At 49.3% G+C, this 18,730-nt stretch overlaps 2 protein-coding genes across 6 annotated transcripts in view; one reads left to right on the plus strand and one right to left on the minus strand.

Annotated features, from left to right (window-relative positions):
- Nucleotides 1-18,730, plus strand: part of DDX55 (DEAD-box helicase 55) — a 19,172-nt gene continuing 442 nt past the window's right edge. Inside the window, exons 1-14 of one of the 2 annotated variants that reach the window (XM_059040680.2) lie at nt 17-167; nt 3,717-3,767; nt 3,861-3,947; nt 5,112-5,203; nt 5,284-5,346; nt 7,414-7,563; nt 8,777-8,966; nt 12,369-12,451; nt 14,292-14,423; nt 15,263-15,355; nt 16,215-16,329; nt 16,766-16,934; nt 17,425-17,717; nt 17,979-18,629. In XM_059040680.2, the coding sequence (XP_058896663.1) occupies nt 60-167; nt 3,717-3,767; nt 3,861-3,947; nt 5,112-5,203; nt 5,284-5,346; nt 7,414-7,563; nt 8,777-8,966; nt 12,369-12,451; nt 14,292-14,423; nt 15,263-15,355; nt 16,215-16,329; nt 16,766-16,934; nt 17,425-17,717; nt 17,979-18,155 (1,803 nt within the window). In that variant the 5' untranslated portion in view covers nt 17-59 and the 3' untranslated portion in view covers nt 18,156-18,629. Of the gene's footprint in view, nt 168-3,716; nt 3,768-3,860; nt 3,948-5,111; nt 5,204-5,283; nt 5,347-7,413; nt 7,564-8,776; nt 8,967-12,368; nt 12,452-14,291; nt 14,424-15,262; nt 15,356-16,214; nt 16,330-16,765; nt 16,935-17,424; nt 17,718-17,978; nt 18,630-18,730 lie in introns of both variants that reach the window. The other variant, XM_067015883.1, reaches the window with a different exon arrangement.
- The window catches only part of EIF2B1 (eukaryotic translation initiation factor 2B subunit alpha), a 14,881-nt gene continuing 11,695 nt past the window's right edge, over nt 15,545-18,730 (minus strand). Inside the window, exon 10 of one of the 4 annotated variants that reach the window (XR_010837054.1) lies at nt 15,545-18,617. The gene's annotated coding sequence lies outside the window, so the exon portion shown is untranslated. The remainder of the gene's footprint in view (nt 18,618-18,730) is intronic. The other 3 variants (XR_010837051.1, XR_010837053.1, XR_010837052.1) reach the window with 3 other exon arrangements.

Here is an 18,730-nt window from a genome sequence, read left to right on the forward strand (position 1 = left end):
CGGAAGCGGAAGTGCGCCAGGGAGGCGTCGTAGTGGTAGCTGCGGTGGCGGAGCTAGCCATGGAGCACGTGACGGAGGGTTCCTGGGAGTCGCTCCCGGTGCCGCTGCACCCGCGGGTGCTGGGTGTCCTGCGGGAGCTGGGTTTCTCGTACATGACGCCGGTGCAGGTACCCGGGGCCGGGGAGGTGGGCCCTCGGTGCGCAGGGGGCAGGTGGGGAAGGGGAGGCACAGGGCGGGCCCGGCACCCGCTTAATTGGACGCGGCCGGTAGGTGTTAGGACTCTCTTCCTGGAGTTTTCACCCCTCCGGCTGGGACTTCTGCCACGTCTTTCTGCTGCGCCGACTCGGGTGATGCCAAGCTGGTTAATGATCGCCAGGCGGAGGCGGCAGGCGGCGGCGCACGTGTGCCAGGGTCTTCACCGCTCCCCACCCCGCCCTTAGGTGCTGGGACCCAAGTGCCTGGTTCGTATTCTCCCCCCACCCCCTCTAGCTGTGAGACCTTGGGCAAATGACTTAACCTCTCTGTGCTTCATTTCCTTTCTCTGTGAAATGACGAAAATAGTGTTACCAGAGGGTTGTTGAGGAGATTACCGAAGACAATTTTGGGCACATCATGGGCGCTCAGTAAATGTTACCTGCTGTCATTGTTGTTATTATTACTTGGGCTAAGTGAAGCGTCCTGGTCCAGTTTAATCATTTATTCAGGAAATTTCTTGATGACAAACTACGTATTGGGTACTTTTTTCTAGGCTCCAGGGATTTTGCAGTGTTGGTCCCCACTCATGGGCCTTGTTTTCTAACGCAGGAGAGAGAGAAAGGGGGAAAGGAATAAGGTAATTTCAGATGGTGATAAGGAGGAGACAGTGACAAGAAGGTACAGGATAGGAGATAAGATAGGGGAGGCCTCTTGGAGGAGGTGTCGTTAAGCTGCTACCTGAATGAGAAGGACCTGGCTGTGGGGTGATTGGGGGCATGATATGCCAGCAAAGAGAAATGCCCGTGCAAATGCCCTGGGGCTGGAAATGAGCTTGGAGGAACAGAAAGAAGGCCTGTGCGGCTGGAGCAGCATGAGTAGTGTTAAGAGGTGAGCAAACCGGGTGCCGGATCGTGCAGGGTCTTCCTTGTAGGAGCTTGTATTTTATTCTAAATGCAGCGGGAAGCTGTCTTCCATGGGAAGCTGTGCAGAAAGGGAAGGGATGTGACTGCGGTGTAGAGAACAGACTTTAGAGGAATAAGAGGAGAAGTGAGGAGGTCCATTAGGAGGCCACTGTCAAGTTAGAGGTGATGGTGGCTTGGAGTAGAGAGGAAGCAGTGGATATGGAAAAGTCAATGTTGGGATAGCTTTAGGGTTCCTGAGGGGCCAGATGTGGGGTTTATGAAGGAGGAATCTACAGGGACCCGGAGGTTTTTATCCTTAGCAGCTGCGTGGATGGTGGTATCATTTATTGAGATGAGGAAGGCTGAGAAGGATAACAGGCTTCAGAGGGAAAAGCAAGAGGGTTCTGTTTTGAAATGTTAAGTTGAGATGTCCATAGGCTCCTCAGGAAAGATGTGGAGGAAGCAGGCAGTGCTCTGTGCCATGCCTTGGGACTGTAGTGCAGACAAGACCCAGTGTCTGCCATTGGAGGCGATGGTCTAGGTGCTGTCCACTGTGATAGTCACTCACATGTGCCTATTGAACACTTGAAACATGGTGAGTCCCTATTGAGATGTGCTCTGAGTGTAAAATGTACAATGGATTTTGAGGACTTAGTGTGAAAAACGAATGAAAAATCGCATTCTTTTTTTAAAAAATAAATTTATTTTATTTTTGGCTGTGTTGAATTTTCGTTGCTGCGCACAGGCTCTCTCTAGTTGCGGCGAGCGGGGGCTACTCTTCTTTGCGGTGCGCGGGCTTCTCATTGCGGTGGCTTCTCTTGTTGCAGAGCACAGGCTCTAGGTGCGTGGGCTTCTGTAGTTGTGGCTCGCGGGCTCTAGAGTGCAGGATCAGTAGTTGTGGCGCACGGGCTTAGTTGCTCTGTGGCATGTGGGATCTTCCCGGACCAGGGCTCGAACCCGTGTCCCCTGCATTGGCAGGGGGATTCTTAACCACTGCGCCACCAGGGAGGCCCTCATTCATTTTTAAGATATTGATTACATGTCAAGCTGACAGTATTTTGGATATATTGGGTTAAATAAAATATATTATTAACATTCATTTCACCTATTTCTTTTTACTTTTCTTAATGTGGCTACTAGAAAAGTATGTGGCTCACATTATATTTATTTTTTGTTTTTTATTTTTTTTTAATTGAAGTATAGTTGATTTACATTATTGTGCCAATCTGCTGTATAGCAAAGTGACTCAGTTTTACACACATAGAAATTCTTTTTAAAATATTCTTTTCCATTGGATATAGTTCCCTGTGCTATACAGTAGGACCTTGTTGTTTTTCCATTCTAAATGCAGTAGTTTGCATCTACCAACCCCAAATTCCCAGTCCATCCCTCTCCCTCCCCCACTTGCCCTTGGCAACCACAAGTCTGATCTCTATCACATTATATTTCTGTTGGACAGCAATGGTCCATAGCAGATTTCTCAGTCTTGGCACTCTTTGATATTTTGAACTGGATGCTTGGTTATGCGAAACGGTCCTGGGTACTGTGGGCTGTTTAACAGCATCTCTGGGTTCTACTTACCAGATGCCAGAAGCAAACCATCTCCTGCTCCCCCGCCCTGGTTTTTTAAATATATATTTTATTTTATTTTATTTACTTATTTTTGGCTGCGTTGGGTCTTTGTTGCTGCACACAGGCTTTCTCTAGTTGCAGTGAGCGGGGGCTACTCTTTGTGGTGGTGCACGGGCTTCTCATTGCGGTGGCTTCTCTTGTTGCAGAGCACGGGCTGTAGGTGCACGGTCTTCAGTAGTTGCGGCACGCGGGCTTCAGTAGTTGTGTTATGCAGGCTCTAGAGCGCAGGCTCAGTAGTTGTGATGCACGGGCTTAGTTGCTCTGTGGCATGTGGGACCTTCCCGGACCAGGGCTCGGACCCGTGTCCCCTGCACTGGCAGGCAGATTCTTAACCACTCTGCCACCAGGGAAGCCCCCCCGCCCTGTTTTGACAACCCAAAATGTATTCAGACGTTGCCAAATGTTCCCTGCGGGCACAGAAATCACCCAGGCTGAGACCTATTTGTGTTGAAGCAGTTAGAAAAGTGCTACATGTGCTGCAATGGGTGAGTTCAGGCTCTGGGGACCAGGAGTGGAGTGTGGTCCTGGAGGGGGCGACCTTGAAGCCAAGACCTGAGTCTGCTTCAGGTTCAGCTGCTCGTTGCTGCAACCAAAGGGCCAGGCCTCTTGTGACCCTGTGGGTTTTCTCTGGTGTTTATAATTAGAGGGCCTGTTTAAATCGTTATTTTGTGATACTAGAACTGGAAGGAACACAGTGTCTTCAAACCCCTCCTGGTCCAGAGAGGAAGAGTAGGCGAGGCAGGGCTAGAACTCAGGACCCCCAAATCCCAGCTTGGTTCACTTCCCCTCCATGCCGTCTGTGTAGACACCGCTGCTGTATTACCTGTGAGCCGACCCCACTGGGGCCCCTGGTGGTGACTGTAATCGGAGTCCACTTTGTGGCGGGGTCCAGTGTGACCAAGGCCAGCCTTGTGTTCCTTGGGCTTTGGGCCTCATCGGTGGAGTCACGGCATCCCCTAACCAGTGCTCTGCCATGTCTCTTTTCAGTCTGCAACCATCCCTCTGTTCATGAAAAACAAAGATGTCGCTGCAGAAGCGGTGAGTACCTTGTATAAATGCAGCTTGTCTTCCTGTTTTCCTTCCAAAATGAACTCTGAGGAAAAGCAAACGGAAACTTTCTGCCCTTTGCAGGTCACAGGTAGTGGCAAAACACTCGCTTTCATCATCCCCATCCTGGAAATTCTCCTGAGAAGGGAAGAGAAGTTAAAAAAGAGTCAGGTGAGGATAGCGAAACCGTTTATTTTCACTTAGTTATCAGAGAGTTCACAGTTGAGGAAGAAGCTGGTCAAAGGCTTGAAAAAATGAGAAGGAAAAGGTGCGGTGTGTCCTCATTGCTTGTGCGCTCTGTGTTTGGGAATGTGCCTCTGCTCCTGAGCGTGTATTTGTGGCTCCCCAGAGCCGCACTCGGTGTGCTTTCGTGCTCGTGCATGGACTTGTACGGGGCAGCGACAGGTGGGAGTCGCCTTACGGCACTTTCCCAGCCGAGGCTGATGAGGGCGATACTGCCTTCTCGTTCCAGCTCTCAGGCTGTAAGCAGGTGTCCTTTTCCTGGTCAACTGAACTGCTGTGATTTTTGTGTGTGTGTCATTTCACTGTTTAAAATGACCCCCAAACATAGTGCTGACGCACTATCGAGTGTTCCCGAGTGCAGAGAGGCTGTGGTGTGCCTTACGTAGAAAATACATGTTACATCAACTTCTTTTGATAGTGCTGTTGGCTATGAGTTCAGTGTTAATGAATCAACAGTATATATTAAATGAGGTGTCTTTATTTAATAATTTAATTGAAGTATAGTTGACTTGCAAAATAAGGTCTCTTTAAACAGAAATATATGTAAGACAAGCTTATGTACTGATAGGTCGACACAAATGTGACCAGAGGCTTGCAGGAACCTAACCCCATTTCCCCAGGAGCAATGGTCCGCTATTCGCCAACAGCGTATGTGGCCACTTTGTAGAACAGGATGAGCACTGACTATAATTCAGACTACAGTTGACTTTCGAACAACATGGGTTTGAACGGTGCAGGTCCGCTCACGTGCAGGTTTCTGTCAGTAGTGAATAACTATAGGTCTGCACCAGCCAAGGTTGGTTTAATCCCTAGATGCGGAATTGGGATATGGAGGAACCAAACCGGTTATGTGGAGAGCCAACTGTAAATTATTTGCGGATTTTCGACTACGCAGAAGGTTCACATCCCTAACCCCCACATCATTCAAGGGTCAGCTCTCGATGTGTACCGTGACCGGGCACTGCTGAAAAAGCCCAGGAAGTGCTGTTTCTCTGGGAACCTTCGTCCATCAGGTGGAGGGTTCGTCTTGTGTGAGTTCAGCTCTGCAAGCCCTGGGCTCTGCTAATCACGTGCCTTCCCCTGCGTGGGCAGGTTGGCGCCGTAATCATCACACCCACGCGAGAGCTGGCTGTTCAGATCGATGAGGTCCTGTCGCATTTCACGAAGCCCTTCCCACAGTTCAGGTAAATGGGAGGCAGGGTCCCTGTCAGCCACGGGCTTGTGATTTTGCCCGACCTGCTCAAAGACACTTTTCTTGTTTTAGCCAGATTCTCTGGATCGGAGGCAGGAATCCTGGAGAGGATGTTGCGAGGTTTAAGGAACACGGGTAAGTTGCCTTGCTTGCTCTTGGCATTGAACCCCAGACGATCGACACATGATCTAGGCTTAACCGGAAACCCCCTGCTTCAGAAGCCCCCTCCCCACCAAAAGTTCTTTCTTCAGGCCAACCTCCCATTTTGCTCACGGGCTCATGATCTCGTCCCTCCCGTGGTGGTCCCTGACCTCGCCCCAAGCCCCAGACACACAGATAATCCACCTGTCTGCTTGGCATCTCTCCAGGCATCTCACAGCTGCTGCAAACACGCCTGCAACAGGAGCTTGGAATTTTCACCCTCAGACCTGCACCCCATCTTGAGCTTCCTGTTCATCTGCCCCCCGTTGCTTCTCCTGAAGTCAGGGGCTCAGCCTCAGTTCCTCACCGTCCCCTCCACTCCCCCTCACAGCTAACTGGCACCACATCCTCGCCATTTTCTCATCCTCTGCGTTTTCTCTCTCATTTCCCCCTGGACTCCTGCAGTGGCTTCTCTGTCTCTCTCTCTCTCCTGTGTGTGTCTGCTGTTGCCCCCATAGCCCGCTCTCCGCGTAGCAGCCAGAATGCCAGTCGCGTAGTGTCACTCATTGAAAGCTCTTCAGTGGCTCCTGCCGGCCCTTGGGGTAGATCCTAGTGTTTGCCTAGGGCCTGGGAACCACCACTCTCCACTGCTGCCCCCTTCACAGCCCGCCCTGCTGCCACAGTGGGCTGGCTTTCTCGCAGGTACTGCACGTGCCAGGCTCTCCGTGTCTCCAGGAGGCTCAGGAAAGTCGGGGTGGTGTCTGTCCGGCAGCTTTTTACCTTCAGAGCCTAGTGAGGCGCTGAGCACACGGCTGGTGTTTAATAAACGTGTGGAATGAGTGTTTGAATACGCGATGGCCATCACTCCTTGGCATTTTATTGTCCCACGATGAATAAGGTTTGTAATGAGCAGCAGTAGAATTTGTGCCCAGTTTGTCAGTGAATCGTAATAAAGAAAACTATTTTTCTTGAGCACTTGCTGTGTCCAGCTACAATGGGAGATACTTTGCAGCAGGGGTCACAGACTTGAGTTGCTACAGGGCTCAGAGGATAATATAAATGTGTGAAGGGGGTGGGCGGGGAGTGGGAGGGACTGGCTAGTTCATGCCTGAGTACTCGCCTCCCGCTGATCGCTGCCCACAGAGCTCTGGGCTCAGTTTTCCAGATTTGGAATTTTTTTTTTTTTTTTTTTTTTTTTTTCTTTTGCGGTACACAGGCCTCTCACTGCTGTGACCTCTCCCGTTGCGGAGCACAGGCTCCGGACGCGCAGGCTCAGCGGCCATGGCTCACGGGCCCAGCCGCTCCGCGGCACGTGGGATCCTCCCGGACCGGGGCACGAACCCGCGTCCCCTGCATCGGCAGGCGGACTCTCAACCACTGTGCCACCAGGGAAGCCCTAGGTTTTGAATTTTTTAAAAAGAATATGGAATTCCACATTTTTGTGTGTTATCTCCAGATTTTTTACCTGTTGGCATGTAATTCACATTAAAAAGAAAACACAAAACTTCCCTGCAGGTCACCCAGTGTGTGGGGGCCACGTTTGGCTTTCAGTCTGCCAGTTTGTGATCTTTATGTAAGATTATCTCTAGTTCTGTTGACATTCTCATTTTATAGATGAGTGACCTGGGACCTAAAGTGGTTGAGTAAAGTCAGGGGGTCAGCAAACCCTTTCTGTAAAGGACCAGATGGTAATTATTTTAGCTTTGATGATCACACAGTCTGTGTCATAACAGCTCACCTCTGCCGTTATCGTGTGAAAGCCGCCAGAGGCAACCCATGAATGAAGGGGGATGTGTAATTACGTGCCAATAAAATGTCACAAAAACAGCGGAGTCCAGATGTGACCTAAGAGCCAGTTTGCTGAGCCCTGCCCTTGATCTCAGCTTGGAACCAGACCTGTCCCCTCACAGCACAGACTTCTCTTCCCACTGTGGTGGCCTCCCTTCTCTTCGCTGGCGTTTTAGATGACTTTTTCTGGGGGGAATACAAAACTTGGTGTTTGGAATCTCAAAGGTCCCCGAGATCCAGTGAGCGCAGTAAATGTTAACTTTGTTTTCACAGTGGGAACATCATTGTGGCAACCCCAGGCCGCCTGGAGGACATGTTCCGAAGGAAGGCAGAGGGCCTGGATCTGGCCAGCTGCGTGAGGTCCCTGGAGGTCCTGGTGTTGGATGAAGCGGACAGGCTTCTGGATTTGGGGTTCGAGGCGAGGTACTGGAGTTTGGACTTCATGGGCTTCGGGTGACACAGGATGAAAGGGAGCCCAAGATGGAATTCCTTTATTACTCCATGACTGTCTCTATTAGCCACATGTGAATTTCTTTTTTTAAAATAAATTTATTTACTTATTTATTTTATTTTTGGGGTGCGTTGGGTCTTCGTTGTTGTGGTGAGCGGGGGCCACTGTTCATAGGGTACACGCGCTTCTCATCGCGGAGGCTTCTCTCGTTGCAGAGCACGGGCTCTAGGCACGTGGGCTTCAGTAGCTGTGGCTCGTGGGCACAGTAATTGTGGCACGCAGGCTCAGTAGTTGTGGTGCACGGGCTTAGTTGTTCCACGGCATGTGGGATCTTCCCAGACCAGGACTTGAACCCATGTCCCCTGCACTGGCAGGCAGGTTCTGTTTATTGATTGATTGATTGATTGATTGCTGCCTTCGGTCTTCGGTGCTGCGTTGCGGCTTTCTCCAGTTGCGGTGAGCGGGGGCTACTCTTCCTTGCAGTGCGCGGGCTTCTCATTGTGGTGGCTCCTCTGCATGGGCTCTAGGCACCCAGGCTTCAGTAGTTGTGGCTCGCGGGCTCTAGAGCACAGGCTCAGTAGTTGTGGCGCACGGGCTTAGTTACCCCGCGGCATGTGGGATCTTCCCAGACCAGGGCTCGAACCCGTGTCCCCTGCACTGGCAGGCAGGCAGATTCTTAACCACTGCGCCACCAGGGAAGTCCCCACATGTGAATTTCAAATCATTAGGTTGTTTAATCCTTCAAGTTCTACCACACAATTTAAATTCCATTTCTTCTGTCTTTGGTGTTCTTAAGATGTGTTTTCCTTCGTGGCTTCTTTAAAAGTTTCTGTGAGTTTTATAAAAGTAAGTAGCTTTATTGGATTATAATTCATATGTTACACAGTTCACCCATGTAAAGTGTACAGTTTCATGGTTTTTAGTCTCAAAAAGTTTTGTCTTAATTTCACTCTTTTAATTGCCCCCCATTGTAAAAGTAAAATTATATGCTTACGTTGAAGAAACCTTGGGAAAATGAGGGTATAAAGAAGAAATGAAGATTGCCCATAATCTCACCTCCCAGTAGGAGCTACTGTAAATATTGTGATGGTTTTCAGTCTTTTAAAATAACCTGTTTAGTGTCATAAAACACCATTTGTGATTATGCTGATAAGTGAGGGGTTAAGATGAGCCCTCTCTTTTTAGCATAAACACCATCTTGGAGTTTTTGCCGAAGCAGAGGAGAACGGGCCTCTTCTCGGCCACTCAGACACAAGAAGTGGAGAACCTGGTGAGAGCCGGCCTCCGGAACCCTGTGCGCATCTCGGTGAAGGAGAAGGGCGCGGCGGCCAGCAGCACGCAGAAGACCCCCTCGCGCCTGGAGAACTACTACATGGTGAGCACTGGGTGGTCTCACGGGCTCCCGCCGGCCGTCGAGGAGGATGTAGGGGTCTCAGGTACAGCGCGGGGACTGGGGTTACCGGTGTCATGTACTTGAAATTTGCTAACAGAGTAGTTCTTCAGATACCAGTGGGAACTATGTGAAGTGATGGGTGTGTTAATTCACCTCATTATGATAATCATTTCACAGTGTATGCCCATGGCATCACCTCCTACACCTTCAATGTATACATGCATAGATTTTTACCGTGTAAATAGGCTTAAATATATACAATTTTTATTTGCCAATTATACCTCAGTAAAGCTGGAAAAAATAAAAGCAGTATTTAAAGCCAAAGCAATTTACTGAAAAAAATTACTAATTTTTTTGACTTGAACCGCTTTCAGTAAGCTTAGTTATATTTTTTTGGGGGGCCGCGCCGCACAGCACGTGGTATCTTAGTCCCCCCGACCAGGGATCGAACCCGCCCCCTGCAGTGGAAGCACGGAGTCCTAACCATTGGACTGCCAGGGAAGTCCTGTTTTTCCTTTTAAATGATCAGCTATAATAATTGTTTTCACAACTTATTAGATTTTCCAAGTTTTATCAACATATGGTGTACAGTGTTCCCACTGATTTATGTTAACTCTTAGCAATTAAAACAAATAAGCAAGGAAATGGGACTTCCCTGGCAGTCCAGTGGTTAAGACTGTGTTTCCACTGCGGGGGCGCGGGTTTGAGCCCTGGTCGGGGAGCTGAGATCCCACGTGCTGCACGGCGTGGCCAAAAAAAACCAAATAAGCAAGTCAAAAATAAGTGCTCTAGAGACTGGCTTTCAGTTTTCTAGGAAACTAAATCTGTAAAATGATACCCTGTGGCACACTTTTGAATGCATTTGGGGGGCTTTTCTGGTGGTGCAGTGGTTAAGAATCTGCCTGCCAATGCAGGGGACACGGGTTCGAGCCCTGGTCCGGGATGGTCCCACATGCCGTGGCGCAACTGAGCCCGTGCACCACAAGCACTGAGCCTGTGCTCTAGAGCCCGTGAGCCACAACTACTGAGCCCGTGTGCCACAGCTACTGAAGCCCACTCACCTAGAGCCCATGCTCCACAACAAGAGAAGCCACCGAAATGAGAAGCCCATGCACCGCAACAAAGAGTAGCCCCCGCTCGCCGCAACTAGAGAAAGCCCGCGCGCAGCAAGGAAGACCCAACGCAGCCAAAAATAAAAGTAAATTAATTAATTAAAAAAATGCATTTGGGGACAGAGCTAGGATACATGCTATGTGTGATGATGCTTGTCATTCAAGTAAGTGAATAAGGAAGTTAACGCAGGCATAACTGTATCTTAAGCATCGTCTTCAAGGACGGTGTGTATGGACCTCCTATCGCCAAGTGATCAAAATTTTTTTTTTTAAATTTAATTAATTAATTAATTTATTTTTGGCTGTGTTGGGTCTACGTTTCTGTGCGAGGGCTTTCTCTAGTTGCGGAGAGCAGGGGCCACACTCTTCATCGTGGTGCGCGGGCCTCTCACCGTTGTGGCCTCTCCCGTTGCGGAGCACAGGCTCTGGACGCGCAGGCGCAGCGGCCATGGCTCACGGGCCCAGTTGCTCCGCGGCACGTGGGGTCTTCCCAGACCAGGGCTCGAACCCGTGTCCCCTGCATCGGCAGGAAGATTCTCAACCACTGCGCCACCAGGGAAGCCCCAAATGTTTTTATTACACGTATGCGCATGGGGTGTGCTGGGTGCAGGCACGAGACATGCTGGGTTCCCGGCCCGTCGACGTGAGCCTGAGTTTGCCAAGGGCACAGCCGGGCGTGCAGGTGAAGCACAAAATCGAATTGTGGCCTCTCTGAAGGAGACCTTGTTGGGCAACAGTGTTCTGCTCTGTAACCTAAACGGTGTTTTTCGATTTACAGCTGGGGGTTGCTGAATTTGCAGCAGTAAACCCTAACTGCCCTTCCTTGTAGTTTCCTCACAAAGCAGCGGGAGGGCTTTTGGAAATGTGATTGTTAGTGATGAGGCCGCCCTCTTCTGTTCTCTGCCATCACTGGGTTGGGCCAAGGGGCATCTAGAGAGGATGGTCAGCCAGGGTGGCAGCGTCATTTGGGGACTGGGAGAACCCGCAGGCCAGTGTCAGTGCTTGACAAGGCACATTTAAATCGTCAACCAGGAGACGGGGCTTTTCCTTTGGCCGAGGGGGGCTGCTCAGCTCCCGAACACAGTGACACGGTCACGAAGAAGTGGGCCGTTTCCAAACCAGTGTCCCTCGCGCCGCGGGCTGTAAGGGCGATGAGGTCGCTGTCCTTTGTGTCGATTCATGGGGGAGGTTGAAGGCAGAAGAGTTTGCAGATCAGAAAACCACCTCTGCTGCAGCTGCCTGGAGGATGCGTTTGAAATCAGACGGGTGGTGTTATACCTGGTGTCGCTATTTCTGCTTGCAGCCGGGCTGGTAAAGTTAGGAGGCCGGCTTTTCCCAGGGGAGGGAGGAGGTGGTGGATAGTGTAGTGGTTAAGAGCAGAGGTGCAAGGGCAAGGCCGCCCAGGTGCACAGCCAGGCCTTGTCCCTTCCTAACTGCACTAGTTCACTACTTGTAAAATGGGGGCTCTGTCAGCACCCATTTCGTAGGGTTGGTGGAGGATTGGCTTATTGATACAAATGGTTTTAGGCCAGTGCTTAGCGTGTAGTAAGTAGTAATAAATTAGCTTTGGAGCCCACTGTGGCCGCTGCTGCACTCTGCTCTTTTGCGTTCATTTAAATGACTGCATTTAGAGATGTCTGAGTGTGCGAGAAAGAAGTCCCAGACTGAGGGTTTGGTCAGGGTAAAAATGGGGGGATGCATTCAGGTGGACTTAAACGTTTACAATTTAGGAGCACTTGGTTGCTTTATTAAGAGAGACTGGAGTCTGTCTCCCTGGAGGTCTGTGAAATAATTCTGTGTATTCCGCTGTGGAGACCTGTGTTTACCTTAGAGCAGTGATTTCTGAACATGGCCGTGCCTCAGGATCTCCTGGGCACTCTTAAGTAATACAGACCCTCGGGTCCAATTCCACAGCTATGAGTCGTAATCTGTATGCTGTGTCCGAGGATCTTCATTTTAAAGACCTCCCCTGGGGATGATGTTATGGCCGGCATGGCTCTGTCTGCCTGTTGGGGTTTGGGAGGTACTGACTGCACTGGGTGACTCCCTGTGCTCAGTTAACATGACTTGGTGACTTACGTGTGTCAGCAGCCCAGGCTGATGTTTTTATTCTTATCTCAGTAGACTGAGTAACATTCTGACCAAAGTCTGTCCCTTTTCATGGAGGAAATTAGATTCCTTAGAATTTAAGGCCGAAACTGAAAATAGCTATGGGGTTATTATTGTCAGCAAATTTGTTTTTATTTTATTGGTTTTCCTTTTTATTTTGTAGGTGTGTAAGGCAGATGAGAAATTTAATCAGCTGGTACATTTTCTTCGAAATCATAAGCAGGAAAAACACCTGGTCTTCTTCAGGTAATACTTCTGGGGTTCAGCCACACCCAGAACGCGCACATGTGTGTAGCCTTCAGGTTTGGAATTCCCTTCAGGTCGTTTATCTGTTAGGAATGTGTTTGGCTGCAAATGGCTTCTGCAGCTTAAGCTGGAGGGGTTTATTTTTCTCCTGGAAAAAGAAGTCCAGAGGTAGGCAGTTCCTGACATTGGTTTCTGTCTCGGCAGCGTCAAGACCAGTGTTTCTTTAACTGTCTTGGCCTTTCCGTCCTGTAGGTCACCTCCTAGTTCTAAGATGACCACTGTGACACCTGCTGCCACGTTTGCATTGAAAGCAGATAAAAGAGGAAAGGCAGAGGGGGGGGGAAGGGCAGTGCTCGCTAATATCCGACCCTGTTAATCAGAAAAGCGGAAGACTTTCTCAGACGGCCCCCTCCCAAGCTGCTTTCTGCGTTCATTGTATGGGCCAAAGGTGGGTCACCCAGAAGCCCCTTACTTTAGGAGATGGGAAAAAAACGAGTGGGTGGCTGTCCCAGCCTCGGTAGTAGAGGGAGGTGAAGGAGGAAGTGGTTGGGAGGGTGTCTGATCCGCCCGCCTCGTGTCTGCCACGCCGGGGTGTGTCCTGTTGTCAGAGCACAAGACGGGGACCGTTGTGTGCATCCTTCTGGCTGGTTTTTCCTCCTCCAGATGTACCTGTGGTGTTGTCTTTTCGGCAATACCAAAATAATTTTATGTTTCTTTTCCATCCATCCTGTCACCAATAAAATACATTAGCTGTACTGTCCCCCAGTTAGAAACACAACCTGGTGCACACACACACCACACACACACAACACTGCAACAAAGATTTCCTAAAACTGCATTTGACGAGGTGGGATGCATTCTGATGCTTTCTGTTCTGCTCTAATTTTTAAAAAAAGCTGGTCCAGGCTCACTAAATTGATCTCAGAATCCACCAGATCGCTTTTAGGATCTGCGGGTCGTGACCTGAGTGTGCAGAACTGCTTTATGATGTGCTGATGTGACTCTCGGTGGGAACTGGGGGGTCTGGCGGCAGTCGGTGAGCACAGGCGCGCAGGACAGGAGACTCAGACAGGAGTGAGCCTGCGTTGCAGTCCTGCGGCCTGGGGTAGTGGGAGAGCACCGGAGGCGGACTCGAACCTTCCTGCTGGTTCTGCCTCTGCAGCTCACTCATACCGCCTCTCTGTAAGCTTCAGGGCCCTCACCTACAAAAGGGCGTGACCTCCCTTTGCAATCCCTCAAATAAAAAAGGGGAACTTTATTAGAAGGGGGCTGTGTAGGGAGCTCCCAGACTCCAAGAGAAAGCAGGGTGCACCGCCTCTAGGGAAGACAGGATCTGGGGGACCCAGATGGCCATCTCTTCAGGGCACAGCCTCATTGGGGTGACGCTGCTCCAGTCCCCTTTTGTCCTCGACTCCAAGTCCAATGTCTAGGATAGAGGACCTGATGTGTCTGACTTCCGCTGAGCCCTTGGCAACTGCACTGACTGGGGAAGAAGCAGTTCCCTGAGGGAAAAGCAGGAGTAAAGCTGTATTTAAGATGTCATTGTTCTTGCTGTGAAGGACTACTTCCGGGGAGCCAGGGAGATCCCCTGGCTAGAACAGCTTTAGGCAGTAGGAGCACTTTGGTTGGGTTTCAACTCCTGCTGAAGGGCTTTTGTCACAAGATGGGCCTTCCCCTGGCCGAGAGCTTAGTTGTGGGTGACGTGCACAGCCCTCCTCCTCTGCGGCCCCCCGGGACCACTGGGGGGTCCCCACTGCATCTAGTGCTCGCGGCCTCCCTTCCCCCGTCGCAGCAGGACCAAGGCGGCCCACGACTCTAAGCCCTCTGTCCCCCCTGGCAGCACCTGCGCCTGCGTGGAGTACTATGGAAAGGCGGTGGAGGCCCTGGTGAAGGGCGCGAAGGTCAGGTGCATTCACGGAAAGATGAAATACAAGCGCAATAAGATCTTCACGGAGTTCCGCACGTTGCAGAGGTGGGTCGGCTTCCTTGGAGATGGCGGATCTGCAGCCACTCTGCTCTTTTGCAGGTCGCTCTGCCTCGAAACCCGCACATGTGTTTCCCTGCCTGGGACTCTCTTCCTCCTCCAACCTGGTTATCACATCTCCGTATAAGTGTCCGGAGCCCCTGCCCTCTGTCCCGACCCCACGGCACTTTGCTACACTGACTTCCTTACTTAGCTGTCAGCTTCCCTGCTGGGTTGTAAAAGCTCCGTAAGCACGGGCACCCGTGTGCTGTGCTCACTCGCCCAGTGGGGCTCTGGTAGCTGTTTGCTGAATGACGGATCAGACGGGAGCAACCCGTCGAAGGCTGTAGATTGTCGGCCGGTGGCTAGGCTGTAGGGAACTTGTGGCTCTAGTGATCATAGCTTGATTCTGTTTGTGCACAGAAATAATACTTCTCTGTGTTTCTTAATCATTGAGCCTTCGGGCTATGTTAAAAGCAATCGTTTAGGCAAAGTGATAGAATTGACGGATACACGACAGTCTGGGAGGGAAAATTTCATTTGTTTTTTTTAAATGGCTGCAAAGGATTAGACCAAATACCGTGGGTTTTTCCCTCAATGGAAATATGCTAATTTAAAAAATCTTTTCAGTGTCTCCTCCCCCCCCACCTCTTTACAGATTTCACTGAGAACTTGTAAAGTCCTAGAGGTTCTTAGGAGGAAGAAAAATCAAAACGTTATTCCTATACATTTGCTTCTGTGAGAGACTCTGCAACCTGTGTTATTACTGTCATCCGTCAGTAAAGACTGCTTGATGGTGAGGGAAACGGCGGCCTCCTTACTCAGCGTGGTGTTTTCTCATTTTCTAGTGGGATTTTAGTGTGCACTGACGTGATGGCCCGAGGAATAGATATTCCTGAAGTAAACTGGGTTTTGCAGTACGACCCTCCCAGCAACGCCAGGTACAGGATGAGAGAATGTTACCCGCTCTGTCTAGGAATCTAGGCTAATGAAATAAGAATCCTGGGGAAGAAAACATAATGATGGTTGTCAAAACATTACAAAATAGCAAAAATAGGGGAACTGGTGAGTTATCATTGATAGGTCAATAGTGATACTATATTATGCAGAAATCTCAGTCATTTTTCAAATACTTTTTAATAGATCTTTTTTATTTACTTATTTATTTTTAAATTTTTTGGCTTTGCCGCACAGCATGTGGGATCTTACTTCCTTGACCAGGGATGGAACCCATGCCCCCTGCATTGGAAGTGCAGAGTCTTAACCACTGGGCCATCAGGGAAGCCCCTCAAATACTTTTTAAAGTTCTTGCAGAAATGCACATGATAGAGTGTTTAAAGGAGAACAGTATATACACCATATATGGAGAGTCAGTTATTCTCTGAAAGCAACCATATATTCCTGATAAATGCCTCCAAACACAGGAAAGCACCTGTAAATACAGACTCCTAAGCAATAGTTGTTACTTCCTGCGGGGGGGTCCTCATAGGTCACTTTTATTTTCTTTTTTACTATTTGCTTTTCACTGTTTCTCAAATTTTCTACTGAGACTGTGTCCTCCTACCTGTACCATCAGATGGGCATAAATTGAAGAGTTTGGTCGTTCGCAGTAAATGTCTAGCAGAACCCTCTCTGGTTTGCGCGTGTACTTTAATGGTCAGCTCTTCTATAGCACTAATAAGCGGCGGGCTGGGATGGAGCTCCTCGGGTCATTGTAGGCGCATCAGCCGTGCGGCTGCGGGCCCGTGCTCTGCTCGGCTGTCATGTGGTGACCACGTTCCCACCCCTTGTCGTTCACAGCGCCTTCGTGCATCGCTGTGGCCGCACAGCCCGCATCGGCCGCGGCGGCAGCGCGCTTGTGTTTCTCCTTCCCATGGAGGAGTCGTACGTCAATTTCCTTGCAATTAACCAGAAAGTAAGCTGTCTTCCTTTTTCCTATGGAATGTCCAGTGCTGGGGTAGTTGAAAAAGTTCTTTTCCAGCAAGTGGGGTCCAGAACTTAGATTAGGGGTTGCAGACACACAGGGGCCAGGCTGGTGATGTCCGTGCGGGAGCCTGGCTGGCTTCATGGCTGTGGAGAGGCTCTGGGGTACGGCCACTGCTCGGCCCCAGCCAAGTATCACTAGTCGGGAACGTAGACCTGTGTTGCCATACTTTCCAACCAGAAATCAGGATTGTTCGGTAAAATCTCATTTTAAACTTTGCTTTAAAATTTTTAAAATACTTTCTGGACCAGGGCTTTAAGATTAAAATGGATTGTTCTGCCTTTGGTTTTATTGGCACTGGCTCTTATGGGGTAGCCTTGGGGATGAGGTGATTCCAGCCAGAAGTGACGCTGTGGTCCCTGTGCAGTGCCCTCTGCAGGAGATCAAAGTCCAGAAGAACACAGTAGACCTCCTTCCAAAGCTCAAGTCCATGGCCCTGGCCGACAGAGCTGTGTTTGAAAAGGGCATGAAAGCTTTTGTGTCGTACGTCCAGGCTTATGCAAAGCATGAGTGTAACCTCATCTTCAGATTAAAGGGTAAGTTGGACTTCTTCACATAATTGTATCTCCATCTGTAACATCTGATGGTTTTAGAAGTATTACAAGTATGAAACTGCTTTGTTTTATAAAAATGTCAGGCCTATGCCAGGGTTAATGTATTCTAAACATTTAAAAGGAAGTCTTCCTGGGAATTCCCTGGCAGTCCGGTGGTTAGGACTCCGAGCTTCCACTGCAGGGGCCACGGGTTCGATCCCTGGTTGGGGAACTAAGATCCTGTGTGCTGTGCGGCGCAGCCAAAAAAATAAATAAATAAAAGTAAAAGTCAGTCTTCCTTGGGTTTGAGTAGACAGAATACACTGGTTGCTGAGTATTCCTTTTTAGTAAAAATGTAATTATTTTAATTCTAATTAAAATGAGCCCATTAGATCATTTAGGTAGACAAAATTATATTGCTATGAATGTTCTGTGGGTTGATGCTTATAATCCTATCTTGGGTGTGCTAACTGCACTGTTTTGGTTTAATCAGATCTCGATTTTGCAAGTCTTGCTCGAGGTTTTGCCCTGCTGAGGATGCCCAAGATGCCAGAGCTGAGAGGAAAGCAGTTTCCAGATTTTGTGCCTGTAGACGTCAGTACAGACACCATTCCATTTAAAGATAAAATCAGAGAAAAGCAGAGGCAGAAGCTATTGGAGCAGCAAAGAAAAGAGAAAACAGAAAATGAAGGGAGAAGAAAATCCATAAAAAATAAAGCTTGGTCAAAGCAGAAGGCCAAAAAGGAAAAGAAGAAAAAACTGAATGAAAAAAGGAAAAGGGAAGAGGTAAAGTTTGCATTTTTATTATTCAAATAGTCAACTTAGAGTTCAGTGAACAGGTTTCACTGAAGTGTAGTATATAGTTATCTTCTAATAGGAATTGCATAGGATTCTCAGATTTCTATACTTCCTTGGTGGCTTGGGTGGGGAGTGCGCTGTGTTTGTGGAAGCTGATCTAAGAGCATGTAGTTAATGCCTAAAAACTGCTGGTTTCACTTAGAACACTGTTGCTGGGAAATTCAGTAGCTTGATCTCTTCTGCACTCAGGGTTCTGATATCGAAGATGAGGACATGGAAGAACTTCTTAATGACACAAGGCTCTTGAAAAAGTTTAAAAGAGGCAGAATTACTGAAGAAGAATTCGAGAAGGGGCTGTTGACAAGTGGCAAAAGATCAGTCAAGACAGCAGATTTGGGGATCTCAGATTTGGAAGACGACTGCTGATTCCTGCCGCTCAGGTGAAATGCACGAGAGCAGCCGGAACGCCAGGAGCTGCCCCGCGCTCGCGTCTACCGAACAGCGGAACTTCCGCAGACGTCCGGGAAGGACCACCTCTCCCAAAGCTGTTGCTGCAGGTGGGGGAGATGTGAGGGGTTTCACGCTCATGAATAGTTTACGAAAAACATACCAGCCTTTGAAGTCTAACAGAAGAAAATGTAAATTAACTGAGTGTAAATACAGATGTCAATATTTATTTTGATGGGCTACTCAAAGAGCTCATTTTTAAAAAAAATTTTAAATTTTCATTTATTTATTTTTTTGTGGTACACTGGCCTCTCACCGCTGTGGCCTCTCCCGTTGTGGAGCACAGGCTCCAGACGCGCAGGCTCAGCGGCCACGGCTCACAGGCCCAGCCGCTCCGCGGCACGTGGGATCTTCCCGGACCAGGGCACGAACCCGTGTCCCCTGCATCGGCAGGCAGATTCTCAACCACCACACCACCAGGGAAGCCCTAGTTTAGGGTTTTTGTTTTTTATTTTGCGGTACGCGGGCCTCTCACTGTTGTGGCCTCTCCCATT

Source organism: Kogia breviceps, chromosome 15, assembly GCF_026419965.1.
Source record: "Kogia breviceps isolate mKogBre1 chromosome 15, mKogBre1 haplotype 1, whole genome shotgun sequence".
NCBI classification, from domain to species: domain Eukaryota; kingdom Metazoa; phylum Chordata; class Mammalia; order Artiodactyla; family Physeteridae; genus Kogia; species Kogia breviceps.